The sequence below is a fragment of the Anabrus simplex genome, chromosome 1, assembly GCF_040414725.1.
Source record: "Anabrus simplex isolate iqAnaSimp1 chromosome 1, ASM4041472v1, whole genome shotgun sequence".
Lineage (NCBI taxonomy): Eukaryota > Metazoa > Arthropoda > Insecta > Orthoptera > Tettigoniidae > Anabrus > Anabrus simplex.
In genome coordinates this window covers 247,094,725-247,117,657 of record NC_090265.1, presented here as the reverse complement: position 1 = coordinate 247,117,657, position 22,933 = coordinate 247,094,725, and the positions used below count along the sequence as shown (strand labels likewise).

The window sequence follows — 22,933 nt, the reverse complement described above, 5'->3', positions numbered from 1 at the left end:
GATTTTTATGTTTTTGTTTTCAGGCTTAATCCTACGCATTGCATGGCTCAATTTAATAAACTGCTCCTTATGCGTTTGAGAAGGAAACAGTTCCGTTATCTTTTTCTTGTAGACAGTTGGTCCTCCCCGTGGAAACCGATAATGTTATCTTCCCTATCCTATTGTGGAGATTTCTATCCCAGCCCCCTTCCATTTAACGTGGAGGAGCCCTTACTCCTATAAAATTTTGCATGCTCAGTTCACCCCTGTAGTATTACTTGAGCGCGTTATTAGTATATATTTTGATTTTAGAGACGAACCGAACATCCCCGAGATAAATGTTAATTTGGGACTCAAGCGTGAGCATATCCAGTATACATTTAGATAATGATAGTAACAAAATATTTGGCCAAATGGAACTACAAAAGTTTGCAAAAATGAATAATACCTTCCGAGCCGATGGTTATCCATGATTGGTAAGAATTTTTTTTAAAAAAGGCGTATTCCCCAATTCGAAGAAAAAATTTGTGACACTAAGATGACCTGTTCTTTAAATGGAATTACTATATGGGGCAGAAATTTAGGGAGTAGGCAATGGAATGACTAAATACATATGTCTAAGGACAACAATGAATATTTTCTACCCAGCCGATGGTCATCCATGATTATGAGGAAGAGTATTGTAATTCCTAGAGTTCTAAGAAGAAAGGCGAATTCCTGTGAAGAAGATAGAGTTCCTATGAATATGCCAAACAGACGAATGAAAGAAAAATTAAAATAGAATGACCAAGTCTCTAATATGTTAAAACTGAAGGAAGGTGTTTGATCGACAAGTGCTGAGTTCTGACCTGTTTGTTGCAGATTAACAAGAACCCAGTTGTCGGAACCAGGCTTGGTGACGCCTTCGACGCGTCGATCAGACTTAACATCGAGCCACACTCGTGGTCGGGTCTCGTAGACACGCATCTCCTCCTGGTTCGTGTAGCTCACGGGGATGTACCAGCGCTCGGCGGCCGCCTTGTCTGTAGTGTTACTGAGCGTGAAGCGCTGTTGGGACAGCATCATGGAGCCGTCGTTGTAATCCCGAGTTACTGTCACAACAGGGAAGCCCTCCTGACGAGTCCAAGAATCCATCACCTCCTTGACTCCAGCGCCTGCTGGCAGCAGGCCTGTCTGGTTCGTGGTGGCTGCAGTCAGAGCTGTCCACAAATCATCCTCGTTGGCGTTCGCATACATCCTGGAAACACACTCGTTATTCATTGAAATATTCACAGAATATTCCTATCACAGGAATATTTATGAAAACAGAACAAAGAACATAAATGAAGAACAATTTTACCTGCAATTAGTCTGTTATTTACAATGATAAAACTGAAAACATTGAAATTTAGTATGTCTCTCAACAGAATAGTTCCTAAACTGCTTGAGCAAATTCCGATAGGACAAGCTAGTTTTAGACCCCATCGCAGCTGCAGTTATCTAGTGGTTTCATTATCTACATTCACTGAGGCTGGGATCCAGCAGTGCCTGAAGACCTTCGCGACGTTCGTCGACATGAAAGCTACATTCGACACTGTGTGCAGAGAAAGGTTAGTATATAAACCGATTCTTGTAACGTCTTTGTAGAACCATAATATAACTTGTAGACAACATGCTGAGTGAGAGAGTGTTTAGGGTTGTTTTGGGCAACGCCACAAGTGGCAAGGGAAAACTTAATGGTCTTCCTAAAGGTCCTCATCTAGCTTCCCTTCTTTCCAACATGTATGGTATATAGCTTACGTGCCTGAAAGAAAATCCCAGAGATTCGGTTATTTGGACGATTTGGCTCTAGCTACAAGCAAGAATACCGGGTTAGAAGGGACACAAGATATTCTCAGTGAACATCCTACAAAATTGGCATTTATTTCAGCAAACAGCGTCCCCAGCCCAGAACGACCTAAATTCAAGTCTTCTCGTTCCCTCTAACAAACCACTTGGCAAAGAGAGACCTTCAAGTTCATTTCGATAATACATTGTTGGAAATACATCCTGAAAACACACTCTCAGATATTAATATTCACTTATAACTTAATAAGAGTTCATTATGTACTAAATGAAGAAATTAAGGACTACAAAGAAAGGTGGCCTACCATTTTAAGAAGACGTCCGAAAGTTTATTTAAGACTCGAAATAACCGTAAATAGGACACTGAATTTTAAATAACATCTCACAAATGTAGCTGAAAATTAAACACTTGGAATAACGTCGTTCAAAAACTATGTGGTTAAACATAAGGCTCTAATTCTGTTTCCCTTCGATAATCAGCCATTGATTGAATGGGTGAGATTTAAAAAAATCCACTTTTTGGTCAAATTAAACCAAGATAGCTGTTGTGTAGCTTTTATGCAGTCGCATCAAAAAGTGGAAACAAGGAAAAGAGTGAATGAAGTTCTATGGCGCTATTGGAGTTTGAAGTTCAGAGTGATTTTAAAAAGAAAACATTCCAGTAATTATTTCCTCCTTAAATTCAACTTGTTACCAACTTACTTTTGTAACGCCAGGAAAATATGTTAAAATGATCATAGAGGCAAAAATGATAGCCCTTTCATTTTGAGTTCCCACGGTACTAAATGAAGAAATTAAGGACTACAAAAAAAAGGTGGCCTGCCATTTTAAGAAGACGTCCTAAGAGTTCTTAAGACTCGAAATAATCATTCAAAATAAGTAAGTACAACATCTGACTTTCAAAATAGAGGAACCAGGGTATGTTGCAGCCAAGGAGTTCGTTGACGACCTGCTTACCGAAAGCTTCAGACTGTTTTAGAGGAGGAAATCTGAACCTTCCTTCACAAAATACATATGGCGGAGAAGTTCCATTAAGGAAAAAACTATATGGCGTCGCGAAAGTCATGAACTATATACCTCATTAACACAAACAGTTTTATGAGAATATTTTAACTTGTCCATCAACAAGTGATCCAGGTACTGATGACAGTGACTAGTGTTACAAGACATTATAGAAATTCTTTGTATGAAATGATCAGTATAGCCTACTAAAAGAATATTATTTTACGTTATGAATAATTTATCAAACATTAATGATAAGATTGAGTAAAAAAGCAAATTTCTAAATGATTAAAAATATTGTGAACTCTTAGCATTTCCAAACTCAGTGAGATATAGAAGGAGAAAATTCCATTGACTTTAAATTGATCCAGGAGCCAGAAAATTAATACTACTTGGTTATATACGTATGTTGCAGCATGGTGGCTAATATACAGTACAAACAAACAAACAAACATGTAATTGTACGTTTATCAATCTGAGTAATAGTTTTTGTAGTAAAACAGATTTTTTAGTTTACCGAAAACTGTGGAAAGCAACGGGAAACTACATCACTCCTCATTTCCATAGTACGCCTCTTCAGTGAGGCCTAGGCTATTTATGACAGCTGTTGGCGGAACTTCAGAGGATCTAACCAGCCTTCGGGCTGAATACCCAACATACACATACCGAAAACTACTGCGAGTGGAATCTTTTCCTTTTTCATCTCACACATTCTATTGCTTTTTTTATTTTTTTAATTTTTTTACCGCTGACTACTGTGACCCAGTTTATTTAGCTTATCAGTCCTCATTTCAACAAAATATAAGGTGTTAACCTTAAGGCTGATTTCGGGAACAATAAAACCCATCATTAACTAAGTGGTTTCCTGTACGGAGTCACATCTATCCGCCACACTTTCGCATATGGTTGGAAAGTATCACAATATCTGTAGGAATCATTAACTATCGATTCGCAGTGATCTTACTGACGTACAGCCTAGCATACTCTGATAAAGGCAACCACCTATTTCCACGGTCTATAACTGGTATCTAAAATACGTTCCTAGACAAGACGGTGGCCGTCTGTTTAGAAGTAATTCGTTCCTACAAAATTAGCCGCCTCTGTGGTGTAGTGGTTAGCGTGATTAGCTGCCACCTCCGGAGGCCCGGGTTCGATTCCCGGCTCTGCCACGAAATTTGAAGTACGAGGGCTGGAACGGGGTCCACTCAGCCTCGGGAGGTCAACTGAGTAGAGGTGGGTTCGATTCCCACCTCAGCCATCCTGGAAGTGGTTTTCCGTGGTTTCCCACTTCTCCTCCAGGCGAATGCCGGGATGGTACCTCACTTAAGGCCACGGTCGCTTCCTTCCCTCTTCCTTGTCTATCCATTCCAATCTTCCCATCCCTCCACAAGGCCCGTGTTCAGCGTAGCAGGTGAGGCCGCCTGGGCGAGGTACTGGTCATACTCCCCAGTTGTATCCCCCGACCAAGAGTCTGAAGCTCCAGGACACTGCCCTTGAGGCGGTAGAGGTGGGATCCCTCGCTAAGTCCGAGGGAAAAACCGAACCTGGAGGGTAAACAGATGATGATGATGATGATGATGATGATGATGATGATGACAAAATTACTAGACTTAAGTCATCTGCCTACAGAAATTTGTGTCTAGATGAGAGAATCCGGACTAATATGGCGTATGTGCCGATTCACTACACAAATGAAATAAGTTACCTGCTCTCCATTGCATTGTGTGTTGAACGACAGACAAATAGTACCTAAGTGCTTTCTGAGGATTTTGTCAACGCAACAACTGAGTCGGTAGTCTGCATATAGAATTAGGATATTATAAACTATAATAATAATAATAATAATAATAATAATAATAATAATAATAATAATAATAATAATAATAATAATAATAATAATAATAATAAATATAATCTTCGAAATCATAAACTCACTTTTAGGTTGATTACAATACATTGATCGATCAATTCATCCGAAATTCTCTCCAGTGAAAGATTAGAGTTCTGAAAGACTTCTTGTTGGAGTACTCCATTTAGTCAGTTTTCCCCTGAAAGAGGGGATTTAAGCTGTACCTTTCCTGCTCCTCTTCCGGTAACTGTCCGGCTCCATGGCTAAATGGTTAGCATGCTGACCTTTGGTTCAAGGGATCTTGGGTTCGATTCCCGGCCGGGTCGGGGATTTTATCTTTCATTAGTCAATTCCTATGACCCGGGGGTTGGGTGTTTGTGACGTCTTCAGCTTTAGAGTTCATCTTAGGTAGGGCCCCATCCTCACAAACGCGCTCGTCGCCTCTACGGCGTCAAATCGAAAGACCTGCTGCTTGCCCCTCCGGAGGCCACACGCCGTTATTATTATCGTCACTTTTGTCCCCGTCTGATTCTCTTACCCTCCATGTACATTATTCGTCACAATAACGTATCCTGCTCGCCACCATCGAAGCTGGCTTATGCGTACAGCTTCTTTCATTCTTTCCTAACTTAGCCTTTACATCCTCATTCCGAGTACCCTTCTGCCGTTGTTCACGCTTGTTTGCACTAAAAAGTAATTCCCGCTATTACTTCTAACTTACGAATAAGATATTCTGACTCCACCTAGTTTTCCTTCCCATACACCAATATTTGCCTGAAAATAGACCGATGTAAATATGGTCTCGTTCGAGAGCTGACTTCTTTCCTACTGAATACCGTTGACCACAAGTGCGAGCCCACAGCATTAGCTTTGCTGCACTTAGATTCAATTTCACTTACGATACTACCATCTAGGGGGAATACACTTCCTAAGTACATGAAATAATCCCCCCGGGCTAGTTACATACTCCTGCATCGTTTTTTAGGTCCTAGAGACTTTCAGCACAGTGTAAACTGTTACTAAATTTCCACCCAACTGAATCCCTCCCTTTCAGTAAATGATCCATGAACATCATAATTTGAACAATAAAGATGAAATATTACAGCACCGTCTAACTACTGTAATTACTTTGAATCAAGAACTCATTCTACCATCAGTTCTCACTATGACCCGACTGTCAACATAAATACTTTTGATTGTCGGTAATAAGCCCTCCCGAATTCCATAATCCTTCAGTACAGTTAATATTTTCCATTGGTACTCTGTCATACGCCTTCTATAGATCTACGGAATATGTATATAACTGTATATTCTTGTCGTAAAATTGTTCAATTGCTTGACGAATACTGAAATTCTGGTCCAGTGAGATCATCGGTGGTCTGAAACCACACTTATTTCTTTTCTACCACTGATCGCATCCTCCTTTCCAAAATACCTGTGAACACCTTGCCTGCCATACTGATTAGCGAAATCCCTAAGTAGTTGTTATAAAATTCCTGTTCCCTTGCTAGTAAATAGGTGCTATTATCGGTCATCTTACTCAATGTCACCCGCATTCGATGTTGATCATATTACTCCATGTTGCTATTTTATCCCTGCCTTCCTACTATATTTCACATTTCAGATCTGATTTCCTCCATTTCTGCTCTTTTATGACAACGTAGTTAATTTATCATTACCATCATTATAATTTATCAATACCACTTCCTCAAACATAATTTCACTGACATCATTACCCTCCTCCTCATGAAATGGGTTGTTCGCGACTTCAACAGAAGAATTTTCGTTTACAATGAGGAGATTTTCAAAGTATTCCTTTCATCTGTCCAGCGACTCGCCGGTATCTACAATGAGTATCTACAGATATCTACAGATTTACCGAAATAACTAAATATTTCAATTTTCCCTCCCTTTCTAATATTCATTATTATAGCCCAGAAATTTCCCTGTTGTCTGACCAAGACTTTTCAGTTTATTTACAAAAATGATTGCATTAATTTTTCTTTCACTCTACACGATTTGTTTCACTCTCTCTCATTGACGTACAATTACCTATGTACATTGGATCTTGTCTGGAGCTGTTTCTGATATACACCTTTTAACGTTCATATTTGCCATGACTTTATCATTCCACCAAAAATTTCGATTTCTCAAGCCATTACACACAATTCTTTCTAGGTATTATCTAGCCGTTCCTATTACAGCATCCCTGTAAGCCACCATTCAATTTCTATATCATTAACCTGCTGATTGCCTGTTCTTAGGAACGTTTCAGTTATCATTTCCATGTACTTCTGTCCAACTTCCTATTTTAGAAATTGTTTTCCCTTATCCGCCTACATTCAGACTTCACTTTCTGTAGTAGTACAGTAATATTCATAAAAAACAGAACATCTTGAAAGACTAGCGATAGGAAGTTCATATTCAGACGACATGTTCATTAGAATGTTCTGCAGAAACGATCAGCATTTCAGTCACCTAGGTTCATCATGTTTCCTGTTACCTGGTAGGCACTGGGTCCTCCATGGGCACTCATAATTTTTTCCATGCGTGATGGCATCGACGCGTATAAGATGCAAATTGCGTCCTAGGGTATAGCCATCCATGATACATTCACCTGGTTCCACAGTTCATCTTTCGTGGTTGGCACTGGGTCACGGCGCCGCTCCTGCCCTTTCGCCACATCCCACACATTTTCAATTAGCGACAAGTCTCGTGTTCGGGAGGGCCAGGGCAACAGTCTGACATCCTTTGACAACAAGAAGTCACGTGTTCGTGCAGCAATATATGGTAGCACATTTTCCTGCTGAAATGTGGCGTCTGGGGTATCGTGCAGAAAACGTATGGCCACGGGTCGCAGGATGTCATTCACGTAGGTCAAACTGGTCACAGTGCCCTGGACGCGCTCTAACTGTGATTTGTGGTTGTACCCAACCGCACCCCACACCATAAGGCATTGAGTCGGCGCTGTATTTCTTGTGCGAATGCAGTCAATGGGATGCCTCTCCCCCTGTCTGCGGCGACCCAAAATGCGGCCATCATTTTCAAACAAACAGAACCTGGATTCGTCTTTTAAAAACTATCTGCTACCATTCCTGCCCCCAGTGACGTCGTTCCATACACCATTGCCGTCTAGCATGTTTATGCACATTAGTCAAGGGTAGGTGGAGAAGTGGACGACGCGCCGGTAACTCAGACCGTAACAAACGGTAACGGACTGTCACTCCTCTGATAGTGTACGATGTGTTACTCTGTTTCACTGTTGCGCTAGAGCCGAAGAGGACGCAGATCTGTCCTGCAATGGCATTCGGGTGAGGTTTCGATCTTCTCCGGGGAGGGGGGGTGTAGCTTGGATGGTCGGACCAGACCCATCTCGTCGTATTCTACGGCCTTCTGTGAACCATTCTGTACACATCCGTTGCACTGCCGACACACTTCGACCCACACGAGCAGCAATTTCCAGGACGGATGCATCACGTTCTCACATGCTAATAATGCGCCCACTTTCAAACTCACTCGCATACGTCTGCGAGGCATCCTGCACGTCTGCTCCATTACCTTTGGTTTACAGTAACAACGAGAGCCGCAGGCATATTTTACCAGTCAGAGGTGGTGTGCCGAGATATTGATGTGGACCTTGAACCTGAGGGCCGACATCGTTCAAATGCTAATCATTTCCTCAGAACATATTAGTGCACATGTCCTGTGAATATGAACTTCCTATCTCTAGTCTTTGAAAGTTTTCTGGTTTCTATGAACATGAGTGTATTTGTATTCACTTCCTCTAATACTGGCGATAAAAGTATGGCTGATTGCATGCGTTCAGATACTTTCGGGTCAATCGTAACTTAATCTGGAAAAGCGCATTGTTATAATTTAAACGGAACGTCATTGGAAAACTTTCCTATCAGCCTTCAACAATCATACAAATGGGGAGATGTTATAAAAATGAAGGTATACCTTCAAAATAGGGAGGAAATGAGAAATGTCCAAGACAGATCAGATAAGAAAGGTAAAAAAATTAGGAGGTAGATACAAATAAGTTTAAACAATATTAGACGTAGTAAAGAACCCCATGGTTGCCAACCCACGCTCCAAAATTGAGAGCACCTGGGAAGATTATCTCTTTCAGTCATGTTTTATGCCAGGCATAAATACCTTCGGTATATTAATGTCGACCAAGAGGTTATAGAGAGAAATTCTTTAAGATATTCCAATCGAAATTAAAGTTTTACACAGGGTTTAAACTATCGTTACCCTCAAAGTTGCTTTTTATTTGATTGTTTAACAATCTGCTTTACGTCACACTGATACAGATAGGTCTTATGGCGACGATAGTATAGGAAAGGATTAGGAGTGGGAAAGAAGCGGCCGTAGCCTTAATTAAGGTAAAGCCCCAGAATTTGCCTGGTGTGAAAGTAGGAAACCACGGAAAACCATCATTAGGGCTTCCGACAGTGGGGTTAGAAACCACTATCTCCAGAAGACAAGTTCACAGCTGCGCGTCCCTAACCGCACGGCCATCTCGCTCGGTGTTATTTGAAAAGAAATACCATTGAACTACAACATTTGTATTACTCCTATAGTAATCAAGTAAATTTTCCAGATAGACAAAACACATTTATTAGAAATACGAATTAATTATTAGAAATTGAAGATTAATGAATTAAGCCCAGTAAGAGACAAATTTCATGTTTTCTGAAATGGAGCGAATCATTTCTTCAGCAAATACCACACATGCGAGGGAACAGGAAACATTTCGTAGTGAGCTAAATACCGTCCCGTTGGTACTTACTGGAACTGGAGCAGTTTACGAGCGATAACGTAGCTTAATGGAGAGCATAGCTTTATAGCCCATTGTCCCGTTACTCCATGTTCTATCCTTCCAATGCATGTTTCAGCAAGTTACACTTCTTTCAAACTTCGCTGGTACGAAATCATTTTAACTCTACACTCGATATTCTGAGAATGCATGAAGAGGAACTTCTTCATTAGACATTACAATGATACTTCAGATATTCTAGCCCTCCATTTGTACTGTGGAAAGACAGTCATGTAAACCAAGATGATTTGTCATTAGCTGTACTCAAGTTGTATCAGAATACTCAATTTCATCTTTCCTATCCAACCTACCTAGGTCAGTTCTTGTTATTTGTGTATTACTTATCACCACGAAGGTTCCAATTAGCCAGAGAATTGAGGTAGGGACAGCCATTTAACACACATATAGTAACACGCAGAATCAGTTAAAACAATTGCGGAAAGTTATGACTTGGAAAGGGAAGTCCTATTAGAGTAAAAATACAATCGACAATCGGCCAATAGATGAGAACTCCTTTTTCTTCAGACATTGTATGTGAAATGTTATTTAATGACGATAACGACGTGGAGAAGAAGCTGTATGTGTGGGACTATTTGACAAATAGGTTACTCAAAAAAGATGTGAAAACAAACAATTATGTAATTTTATAAAACAATGGCTGTACCAACTTTTCTTCAAGGGTGTGAGACATGGATGAATAAAGAGAATTTTTAAAATGAAGTACTATTATTCGAAATCGAATTTCTCGATGCATACTCCCTTCAAGATAAAGTAAGAATGAGAGACATAAGACATCGACTCACTTCCAGAGAAAGTCTTAAATAGTAGGAAAACTTGAATAACCATGTGGGCAGGAAGACAGAATTTCCAAAACTTGCCCTCAACAACCATCCTGCAAGAATGGGAGGTGTTGATCGTCCTATAGACTAGTGATGAGGCATCTGAGGTCGTAACAGGTATAACAACATTTCATGAGCATGAAATAAGTGAGTATGTGTACGGTTGCTACAGTATTTCATGCTAGATTGCAGTAACAAAAGTCATAGGATAAAGGTGTAGTATCGTGTAGGCCCTCTTCTAGCTCGGCCAATCGCAGCAACTCTTTGCGGCATCGATTCTCTAAGTGGAAGAAACACCTGTGGAGGGATTCTGACCCATGCCGTTTGGATAGCTACCGAGAGCTTCCTGCTATTTGTAGGTGCAGGGTCTTGAGTGTGAATCGACCTCACCACCGCGTCCCATAAATGCTCGAAAGTATTGATATCAGGCGAACGAGGTAGATAAAACAGTCATCGAAAATTTCCAGAACGCTCCTCGAACCAATTCTGGACAAATTGGGCCCGATGACACGGTGTATTATCCTGCTGGTATATCTCATCGTTGTGGGGGTATGTAAGTCCATGAAGAGCTGAAAGTGGTCACAAAGCAGTTCAACATAGCAGTCACTGGTCAACGACCTCTTTAGTTAGATCAGCGTACCCAGCCTATTCCACGTGGAGCACACACCACACACAATTATAGAGCTACCTCCAGTCTGTATGGTACCTTGTTGAAAACTAGGATCCATGGATTCATGGATCCTATCCCACATCCGAACCCTAAAATCGGCTAGAAACAACTGGAACAGTGACTCACCGGAACAAGCTACATGTCGACAGGCCTCCAAGATACAACTAGCAACGTCACGCGCCCGGGTAAAACGCTGTGCTTGGGGTCGTGGTGTTAACAAGGGCACTCTGGTAAGTCTTCTGACGTTACCAACACTGGCTGCAGCACTGAATGTGCATTGAGTATGTATGTCAACTGACATGGATAAACAGTCAAAAAACACTGCGGAAGCCTTTTCATTTCTGTTATAAATGAAAATATGCTATGCCCATTGTTATGGACACTGATCCTGAAGGGGTTAAAGAAATCGGACCTGCTTGCTATTGAATGTTGATGTGATTTGAGCCAGTCTGGCTTGTTTGTTACCACGGGAAATTCTACCCGGATGCCACTAATCATGATCATTAAGCATCCGTGGTCGGCTACTTCGAAATTCACTGTGGATGATAATGCCTTCCACGAGGTATTCCAGATACACACGTGACACCGTCGATCGAGGAATGTTAAATGGAGAACATCAACAAGAAAAGTTATTTTCAAAGGAAAAGGGAAAACCTCATACAGAGGAATAGCCCTCGAAAACACATCCTTCAAAATATTCATGGAAATTTTAAACGGCAGTCTTACTGATGAAGTAGATGTCCTAATACAAGAAAACTAATTTGGCTCTCCATGCTGTGAACTGCTTACTAGAACATGTTCAAGATACAATAAGACATCCAGGGATAAAATATTCTGTAATCTTCATAGATTGTAGAAAAGCCTTCGACTTCATAAATAGTGAAACAATCATCCGAAAACTCAGTCTGTTGATTGGCGAAGCACATCAAGTAACTAAAATACTTCATATTAAAATACAATTTCATCCAAATATCTGATGACATCACCTTATCTAAGAGTTTAATTCAAACTAATGGTGTTCTACAAGGAGATCTGATTAGCCCATTTCTGTTCAATGTCATGACAGCAGACATTACAAGTATCATTAAAGACAGTTCAGCAATACTTCTACTCTATGCAGATGATATAGTAATAGGTTCAGAAGACAGAGAAGAGCTCCAGGAGGTACTAAACAGACTTATTTCATGGGCCCTAAAAATGACTTACAAATAAATCATGACAAAACTAAACAAATGACTTTCAGAAAAGGTGATAAACTCTCTCCAAATGATACATTCACCCTTCAAAATAAACCTCTAGCAGAAGTACCAAAATTGAAATATCTCAGAATTACTCTTCAAACAACATTGGTATCTTTTAACAATCATATCAAAGAAAGAACACCATCAGCAATAAAAGCAATTTACAACATTCAACAACCACAAAGACTTTCAAGAAAAACAGCAATGATTCTATTTAAAACAGCTATAACACCAATGGCAACTTACGGGTTCTACATAATATGGGATAAACTTAAAATTGACTACCTGATAACGCTAGAGAAAGTTAAAGCTCTTTATATGAAACGAATCCCGGGTATTTGGAAGACAGCACCATCAAGACTGACCTACATCCTAGTAAAAGAAACTTTCTTCATAGAAGACATCAGAATGCAGATACACGTGCCAAACACTAAGGCCTATGAGAACAAATTCCAAATTCTTATAGAAAAACGCACCTATATCTGGAACGACTTTTATTCAACGGACGCTATAATGGCGGATGATTGGAAACAAGCATATTACGAGCTTCGACACGTGATAACGCGACATGCAACTAATGGTTTTCATCATAAGTTCTGCCAAAATAACAGATCGTGTATGTGAATTGTGCAATGAACCCTGGAAAGATATGCAAATATCTGCAGTAAAAGACAAATATCCATAAGAAAACTAGGACTAGAGTAGTCTAATAAAGTGATTGTATTTTGAACATTGTGCGCATTTTCGTTAATAAATAATAAAATGTCCGTACAACTACGACAGTGCGATGTTCCATTCATCTGGCCCCCATTTTCATACTCCGTTCGAAAGACCATAAATCACGTCCCTTGCCACGGCCAGCACAGGCGGAGATTATACTCTCGAGATGTAAGATCACACCTGATACAGGTCTAGGCACTTCCCAGACGTTACGGTACGGTGGCGTCACCGACGATTACCTACTATCCCATGACTTTTGGCATGACAGTGTGCTTTATACTGAAGTCATTTTTACGCCTTTCCAGTCCCTTTGCTACCAAACTAATATCAAATTGAAGAAAAAATATAATCGTCAAATGTTTTTCCATACGTAATAGTAGAAAATGTTAAGAATCAGAGTGAATTTAGTTGAACATGCTATAGCGATCACCTCACCGATATTAGGTCTTCGGTTTTAGTGTGGCTGTTCGAAGAAATGAAACTGTTATGACATTATCTACTATCCCAGTACACTGTTCAACAGCAGTAGTGAAGGTCTACTTACCATGTATTGAGGTAATCACGAACACCAGTCTTGAACACTGTCTCCGTCAAACTGTGGTTCAGCATCCGTATAAGACAGGCACCTGAGAAATGAAATTGCAAAATTAGCAGGAAATTAAGATCAGTAATGAACGTTTGTACATAAGATACCTAAATAAAACAGTGTTTTCAAAGCTGCTCATAGAATTGTGCGCAAAATTCGAAGCAGAACATCCTGAAATAAGCGAGGTTGTGTCAGCCCTGATGTGTTACTTCTACAGAGAATACGTGTCATGGTGGCGTGGGAGGCACCAGACGAGCAAAAGTACAGGGTCTTTTTTTTTAGCTGGCTCCGCAGCACCACTCAGAGCAATACATCTCTCGACAAATGACTCACCCGGCTATCGCCTTCCGTGCGTGTTCCCCTGACATACGGAGCAAGCCATAAAAAGACCCTGTATATTCCATACTTTTTAAAACAAATTCAAGCTACATCAACATCTTTATATCCTCAGCATTTTAATTGTATTGTACAGTGAATGTAAATATCTATAATATCAATAATAAGACATGTGCAAGTATTCACGATATTGTTTGTTTTCTCTTTCCTTAATAACCGACATTCCCGTTAATACAACACCCCACCGGCCCGTTTACGTCGGAGAAGCGGGGTGTATATTATACTACCATGTATGACTATAACTGGCAGATGAACTTCTTGTCGGGCTGAGTAGCTCAGACGGTTGAGGCGCTGGACTTCTGACCCCAACTTGACAAGTTTGACCCTGGCTCAGTCCGATGGTATTTGAAGGTGCTCAAGTACGTCAGACTCGTATCGGCAGATTTACTGACACGTAAAAGAACTCCTGTGGGACTAAATTCCTGTACCCCGGCGTCTCAGAAAACCGTGAAAGAAGTTGGTTGGACGTAAACACAAATAACATTAACCGGAACTTCTTTTCTTTATTTTATCATAATTATTACTGAGTGCTTTTTGCATTGAATATTCAGCATTGAGATCTTCGGGTCAGAGGGCCCGCGTTCGATTCCCGGTAGGGTCAGGGATTTTAGCTGAGTCTAGTTAATTTCTCTGATTTGAGGAGTGAGTGTTTGTCCCATTTATTTATATACAGCACACCACACCACTAACCACCACACAAACATGAGAGTGAACTACATCCTGCACATGGGGCTGACAACAGAAACGGCATCGGCCGTAACACATGGCTAGGTCAATATATACAGTACATAACGGATTGGAAAACTCCTCAGGATGTGGGGAAATTGATGGCTAATGAAACATTATTATTATTATTATTATTATTATTATTATTATTATTATTATTATTATTATTATTATTATTATTACGCTTGAACTTATTTAACTGATGATTTTGCTTCCTTCCCTTCCCAAAATCTCTTCATCCTACAGACATGATATAGGCATTTGGGCTTATGCCGTGTCAAGAAACTAAGGTGAAATTCTTTACGTTTCGCAGAGAACTTTGCTCTGCGTCATCAGAAGAAAATCTCGACTGTCCACGAGAAAGACTTCCCAAACAATGAGGTTTGAATTTAGACGTTATAATGGAAGTGGAAAGCCTCCGTGGCTCAGACGGCAGCGTGTCGGCCTCTCACCACTGGATACCGTGGTTCAAATCCCGGTGACTCCATGTGAGATTTGTGCTGGACAAAGCGGAGGCGGGACAGGTTTTTCTCCGGGTACTCCGGTTTTCCCTGTCATCTTTCATTCCAGCAACACTCTCCATTATCATTTTATAGCATTTATCACTCATTAACAAATCACCTTGGGAGTTGCGATCCCATTGTAATAACAGCCTACATCTGTTTCATTCATTACATCCCTGACCCGGTCAATGACTGGAAAACAGGTTGTAGGTTTTCAATGGAAGTGGAAATGGTACGTGCATTCATCACCAGATGGCTCCACGGACGCGGCACAGCGCTAGCGTTCGAAGCGGAAGCTGACCGAACCATCAGAATCAGTCTGAGAGGGTCACATAACATAACAGGCGTACGCACATGTGAAGGTATGACATTGACACAAGTCTGGATGACACATCGGGCGATGAGGAAGTACGAATTTTGAAAACACCGAAACGAAATAACAATAGTGAAGGGACAGGGAAGGGAAGTACCTACGTACATCCTTAATGGCTGGCAACCAGCTATTACTTAATTGATAGCCGGTGTCCCTGTTGAAATTGTTAGGATTTCTATATATTTCCACAGCTTCCCGTATAATCCTGGACCTGTAGTGCCTGTGTGGGTAAGAGCTCGAGCATCTTATTACATGACATCATGACACGACGATAGAGCGTGCTCAACAATTGCCTGATTAAGACGAATATTACGTTCATGTTCCTTGATACGAGTACAAATGGACCGGCATGTTTGGCCAATGTATACCTTACCGCAAGTACAGGGAATTTCATATACCTCAGGATGTAAAAGTGCGGACAATTTGTCCTTGGTTTTACGCAGACTGTGAGCAACTTTAGTGACAGTGCCAAGCACGGTTTTTACAGTGTGTTTGCGGAGGACCTTGGCAATTCTATATGTGGTGTTGTGAACGTAAGGCAATACTTCTTGATTTTGGGGGAGGGGCTAAAATTAGGATTTTTCAGGAAACTAAGCTACAAAATATGCAGATGGTCATTATTACCCCTTAAACGGATAGGTGTACGAAAATTTCGCAGAAATAGTCAATGTACAGACACACGGGCGTTACGATTTTATTTATATAGATATATAAGGAATCTGCTCCACGAACAACATCTTTTGGGCTATGTCCGCTGCACTTACCCTGCGAAAGCGACCGTTCATGATATCTCCCTTATTAGTCCTCCTGTCGAAAATATGCACAGGAGAAAACAGTTTTAGAAATAGATTTCTATCAAGGTTGGTTAATTTCTAGTCAGGTTGGTCTTGAATATATTCTGGGAGAGTAAAGTCACACACCTCTGTAGTGTAGTAGTTAGTGTGATTAGCTGCCACCCCCGGAGGCCCGGGTTCGATACCCGGCTCTACCACGAAATTTGAAAAGTGGTACAAGGGCTGGAACGGGGTCCATTCAGCCTTGGGAGGTCAAATGAGTAGAGGTGGGTTCGATTCCCACCTCAGCCATCCTGGAAGTGGTTTTCCGTGTTTCCCCACTTATTTGAGACTTTCCTAACTTGCTGACTAACTTCACAAACATATAAATCTGCATTTAACTTGAAAAATCTAAATATCTGCATTTTTAATGGAAGTTATGAAAATTAATATTCATTAAATAAAATACACACTCGTCGAACCTTGTACTCACACTTACTTGTTACCTGCTTACTTACACATACGTTATTTGAAGGGCGCCAGCTGTCACTCAGTACAGCAATAATAGAATGAGACTCTTGACCATCTCTAGGGTGTGGGGTAATAAGCTTACTTTTGACAACATACCATATAAGTTCTGGGAAAAGGAGATTGGCGTTCGGTTTCCCCATTAATTTTGAGGTTAAGATATTTTACTGTCAATGAAATGAAACTATGAATTCGTTTGATAGAACAATATATATTCTTTAAATAATATATCAAAAAATAGTGAGTCTTGTTGCGATAAAACAGATGAGAATATGAAATTATGACATTGCAACTGAAAGAAACTGGGCATGAATTTGAATTCGACTTGACCGGACATTTAACAATTTATACGAAATATTTCCCTCACTGATTCACTTGACTGTACCTTCAACACTTTGAGTGTAATTACGACGTAATCCATTGCTCTGGTGTTTACTGTAGATGTGTCACGCCTAACGTGGTGATACATCCTCGCGACTGCTTCTTCTCCATATCTTCTGACTTCTTTGTAAGTCAATATGGTATGACCTCTTGGCAGGTCCAGGGTTGCCCTCTCTGACTCCTTGGTAAGCCTTGCGTCCGCGTCTTCCACTAAGTGACGGACCAACCATTTGGTCTCACTCTCTCAATGACCAATAATTAATGGCTCACTGAGTCTTCTCCATCTCTCGTTCACACTCGTTGGCTGACCACCTAAGGCCTCTTGATCTAGTAGACTACTTCACTGTACTGCATCCGTATAAGTAATGACTGACGCTACAATATGGAGCTACCTTATATAGACGTAGGTTGACACAGCTACGTAATCTCCAGAAATAACAATGACATACTCCCACCTACGCGACAGATATTACATACAGTGGTGAAATAGCCCCGCGGCGATTGAGTCGATGCGCGCATATCTAAATAAATACGATGACATAGCCAAGGCGCGGCGATGACTTGGCAGAATCTCCACTGGTGTCGCAATATAACAACGTCACTTCCAATCTCTGATATATACAACAATTCTCACTGTACAGGTATTGAGTGTTATACTACACATACGTATATATGTATACATCTAAGTGCAATCTTGCAAGCAACAGGCAATTGCAAAATTGAATAAAACGGATAATTACAATAATAGTACAATATCACAGATAACATAATAATAATACTAACATAATAATAATAATAATAATAATAATAATAATAATAATAATACAGATAAAATCATACAATAATAAAAATACAGATATCATCTTGTAACGGGATTTGAACCGTTACAATTCGCCTCCCTCATAAATAAATCGAAGAACAAAGAATCGATTGATTTATGAACAACATAATATAAATATAACACTGACACATATAAACACTTTAAATAAGTATACAACAATAATTTTCTTTTTCAGCATCCATACATTTTATAATACATCACATATGAGAATTTTTCTCGCACATTGCCATCGTAGATAACTGTTCAGTGTCCCATTCTCATACAATTCACAAGAGCATAGCCCTTAATTTAACACACACAAATAATTTTCAATCAATATACAACATTCTTCTCCTTTTTTTTAACATATCAAAATATTTTGTGAAAATTCACTTATATGAGAACTGTTCTCGCATATTGTTATCGCAGATAACTGTCCAATGTCCTGTTCTCCGTTTTTTTTTTTTGTCACACAGTACATGACAATGTAGCACTTATTCTTCCAATACACCAATACGACACTTGGTTCACACGCATATCGCAGATGTTAGTTTTATTTTGCCAGTTTCTCACAAAATTTAATCATCTTACTCTTATTTCAACAAATCTCACGTGAAATACTTCTTTACATATATAATACTACAAATACCGACAATATCCCCTTCCGGATCTTTTAAGGAATATGCACACTTCCCGATACGGTTCACAATAGTGAAATACCCCTGATACAAAAATAACTTAGAAATATTTCCCGCCTCTGCAGATGATGAAATGGAACTCTGAGTAGCACTCTGTCACTCAAACTGAATCAATTTTGCCCTTATTAACTTACATATCTCAATAAATCACATCCTTCCTGGCAACAATAATTAAAGAATCAATACTATGGCTACAAGATGGTTTAATTATTCCTTAATCCAGCATAATGTTTATTTGTTCTTAGACTTCACTAGCATTTTTAAGTTGAATGGGGTACTTACGTCCCACAAACGATGAATGGTCATGTACTACAAATTTATGTTCATATACGTGTTCTTCCTCACTTACCACTAAATACATCTCGATGCTTACCTAACATCGAACAAAATTACTCCTCCTGTAATTCACTCAAATTACCTCACGTCACTGCCTCATACCGACTATCCCTCAGATACTGGTCGTACAGGCACGTAACACACCCAACACATTTCCTCTCACTAGGAACACCTTCATCTTACCTCTCATATATCTTCAAAGAACACACGTTACCCAAACACTTACCTCAGACCATCATAATTAACACGTACTTCTTTGCCAGATTACTCCCAGAACAAACACACACTACCTAAATTAAAGTCTACTCTACTTCCATGATTTGCAACCAAGTCAGCTCCCATAATAACCGAATACACAAGCTTTGGTACAACAAGGCATAGTTGAAACTTACATATATCTTCAATTGACTGGTACCGCTATCTTATTTACTCACTGTGACTTACCCAACGCCTGTTACAATATCTAATAGCACCTTCATTTACCTTCTTCATCTCACAATTTCCATCATCGGAGTTACTACTTCACTACTTACATCATATTCTCAGTATTATAAGTACTTACATCACTTAACAGAATACTTCTTACGTCGAACTTACTACTACCATTAATTACTTCATTATCTACGACTACGTCATCACTTAAATATCTCACTTAACATTACTTAGGTCACAATCACACTATACTCTTAAATCTACTTTCACAACATAACTACTCGCACTAAATACTTGTTCATCTTCTACCTGCAGCCTGTCTTACTTAACTTACCCGATTCCCTGTGAATCTGAAATACTCTGGCTCGATAACGACACCTTGATAACCTTCATATTCGGCTTATCATAATCTCTCTGATAACTCATATCCGTACGCCTCCCATCCTCCGATTCTCTCTGATTACTCTTCTGACCTTCTCTCTCATAACTCAAATACATACGCCTCCCATCTTCCGATTATCTCTGATTACTCTTCTGATCCTCTCTCTCACAACTCAAATCCATACGCCTCCCATCTTCCGATTCTCTCTGATTACTCTTCTGACCACTATCACCATCAACACAACTATTAATCCTCTGCGGATCATGATCACTACTTCTCTGATACACGGCTAACATTTTACCCCTTCTCTCTACACTACCACTTTCCCCAGACATCATGCGCTCTCTCTCTCGCACGCGCCCTAGCACACATTCCTCCCAAAGCCTATCAATGAACACTTTAATCTCTCCTAAATTAGACCCATTATCCCAGTATACTCGAAACCATATTCTACTTTCACCGATAAAAACATTAGACAAAATTTCCAGTACGTATTCCCATTCAGTATTATTATTCCTCAACATACTAGAAAATCTTTTCTCAACTACTTTTACAAATTCTATAGAACTGAAATGTTCTCCAGAAAACTTGGTTAAATCATGATCCCTACTGAACAAACCACTCGCTATTATCACCTCACACGCCGGCTCACCTGTACCTTTCTGCCGTACCTCTCCCTGGCAGTTCACAACTTCTTCTTCTTCTTCTTCTTCCGCTGCTCTCTCAGCATTCTCGTCCACTATTCTCACGTCTTCCTGCAATTCTTCCTCTCTCTTTCTCACCTGCTGTGATAGCGTTTCCTGTTCGTTCCGCAGTTCACTGACTTCCACAAGTTTGCTTTCAATTTGTTCAATTCTACTAATCTGTTCTCTCGTATCTTCCCTAACTGCATTGTAAATTTTGTCCAATCTTTTCTCGACTACCTCATGAATTTCTTCCCGATTACTCGAAATTTTATTTCTTAACTCTTTGATATTCTCTGTGCACGTTCCTTTGACATGCTCAATTTGAGTATGAAGATCGCTCCGACTCGACTCCATTTCTTCTCTAAGGTCAACACACTCTTTGTTTAACTTATTTTCTAACTTGCATATTTGACCAGTTACCTCTACTATCTTAGTATCTATTTTAGAATTAAGTGATTCACTTAACCCATCTATTTTATCATTGATCACCTTAAGATTTTCGTTACAACTACCAATTAATTCTTCCATTTGTTTCTTATTATTTTCATTACTAATACCAATCATTTGTTCCATTTTATTACTTAGAGAGTTAATCTGTTTATTACAATTTTCATTATTAGTACTAATTAATTCTTTCATCTCTTCCTTACTATTTTCGTTACTATTAATTATTTGTTCCATTTTATTACTTAGAGAGTTAATCTGTTTATTACAATTTTCATTATTAGTACTAATTAATTCTTTTATCTCTTTATTATTTTCACTACTACTACTACTAAAAAATTCTTTCATCTCTTTCTTATTATTTTCACTATTAGTATCAATCTTTTCCTCCATTCTTTTCTGACCTTTTTCACTACTACTAAAAAATTCTTTCATCTCCTTTTTATTTTCCTCCATTCGTTTCTGACTTTCATTACTGATCTCGGTAAATTTGGCCATCAGCAAATTTAGAAAATCTTGGTTCATTCCCCCCGCGATTTCCTTTTGGGTTTCAGTGTGCTTCTCAATTTCTGCACTTTCCTGAATTATCCCAGAACCTTCCATCGTATTCACCTGCTCCCTACTCTGAATTTCACCTTGGATGTCCGCAGAAGCAATGACCTCGTCCTCACATGACTTGTTATTGTCTTCCTTGTCCATCTTTGGTTCACTAGTGATAGTACGCGATCTCAAATTAATTTACCCTCTTCAAATCCCTTGACATATCCCCAAAATACAAATATATATCACAAAATTACACTCTTGACATTTACCGGTAATAATTTCCGTTGGCTTAAATGCGCACACTCTTCCCAAAATGAACCTATGATATGCTGTCATTCAGAACAAATTCTGAATTTATTCGAGTCCCACGTTGCGTCGACACATTGAGACTTTCCTAACTTGCTGACTAACTTCACAAACATATAAATCTGCATTTAACTTGAAAAATCTAAATATCTGCATTTTTAATGGAAGTTATGAAAATTAATATTCATTAAATAAAATACACACTCGTCGAACCTTGTACTCACACTTACTTGTTACCTGCTTACTTACACATACGTTATTTGAAGGGCGCCAGCTGTCACTCAGTACAGCAATAATAGAATGAGACTCTTGACCATCTCTAGGGTGTGGGGTAATAAGCTTACTTTTGACAACATACCATATAAGTTCTGGGAAAAGGAGATTGGCGTTCGGTTTCCCCATTAATTTTGAGGTTAAGATATTTTACTGTCAATGAAATGAAACTATGAATTCGTTTGATAGAACAATATATATTCTTTAAATAATATATCAAAAAATAGTGAGTCTTGTTGCGATAAAACAGATGAGAATATGAAATTATGACATTGCAACTGAAAGAAACTGGGCATGAATTTGAATTCGACTTGACCGGACATTTAACAATTTATACGAAATATTTCCCTCACTGATTCACTTGACTGTACCTTCAACACTTTGAGTGTAATTACGACGTAATCCATTGCTCTGGTGTTTACTGTAGATGTGTCACGCCTAACGTGGTGATACATCCTCGCGACTGCTTCTTCTCCATATCTTCTGACTTCTTTGTAAGTCAATATGGTATGACCTCTTGGCAGGTCCAGGGTTGCCCTCTCTGACTCCTTGGTAAGCCTTGCGTCCGCGTCTTCCACTAAGTGACGGACCAACCATTTGGTCTCACTCTCTCAATGACCAATAATTAATGGCTCACTGAGTCTTCTCCATCTCTCGTTCACACTCGTTGGCTGACCACCTAAGGCCTCTTGATCTAGTAGACTACTTCACTGTACTGCATCCGTATAAGTAATGACTGACGCTACAATATGGAGCTACCTTATATAGACGTAGGTTGACACAGCTACGTAATCTCCAGAA

The 22,933-nt window shown here is 39.6% G+C and overlaps 1 protein-coding gene across 2 annotated transcripts in view; it reads right to left on the bottom strand.

Moving 5' to 3' along the window:
• Positions 1 to 22,933, bottom strand: part of LOC136886370 (aminopeptidase N) — a 323,565-nt gene that overhangs the window by 47,816 nt on the left and 252,816 nt on the right. For both annotated transcript variants that reach the window (XM_067159117.2, XM_068231042.1), the window contains exons 8-9: positions 13,491 to 13,572; positions 828 to 1,216 (exon numbers count right to left, since the gene is read on the bottom strand). In XM_067159117.2, coding sequence (XP_067015218.2) covers positions 828 to 1,216; positions 13,491 to 13,572 — 471 coding nt within the window. The remainder of the gene's footprint in view (positions 1 to 827; positions 1,217 to 13,490; positions 13,573 to 22,933) is intronic.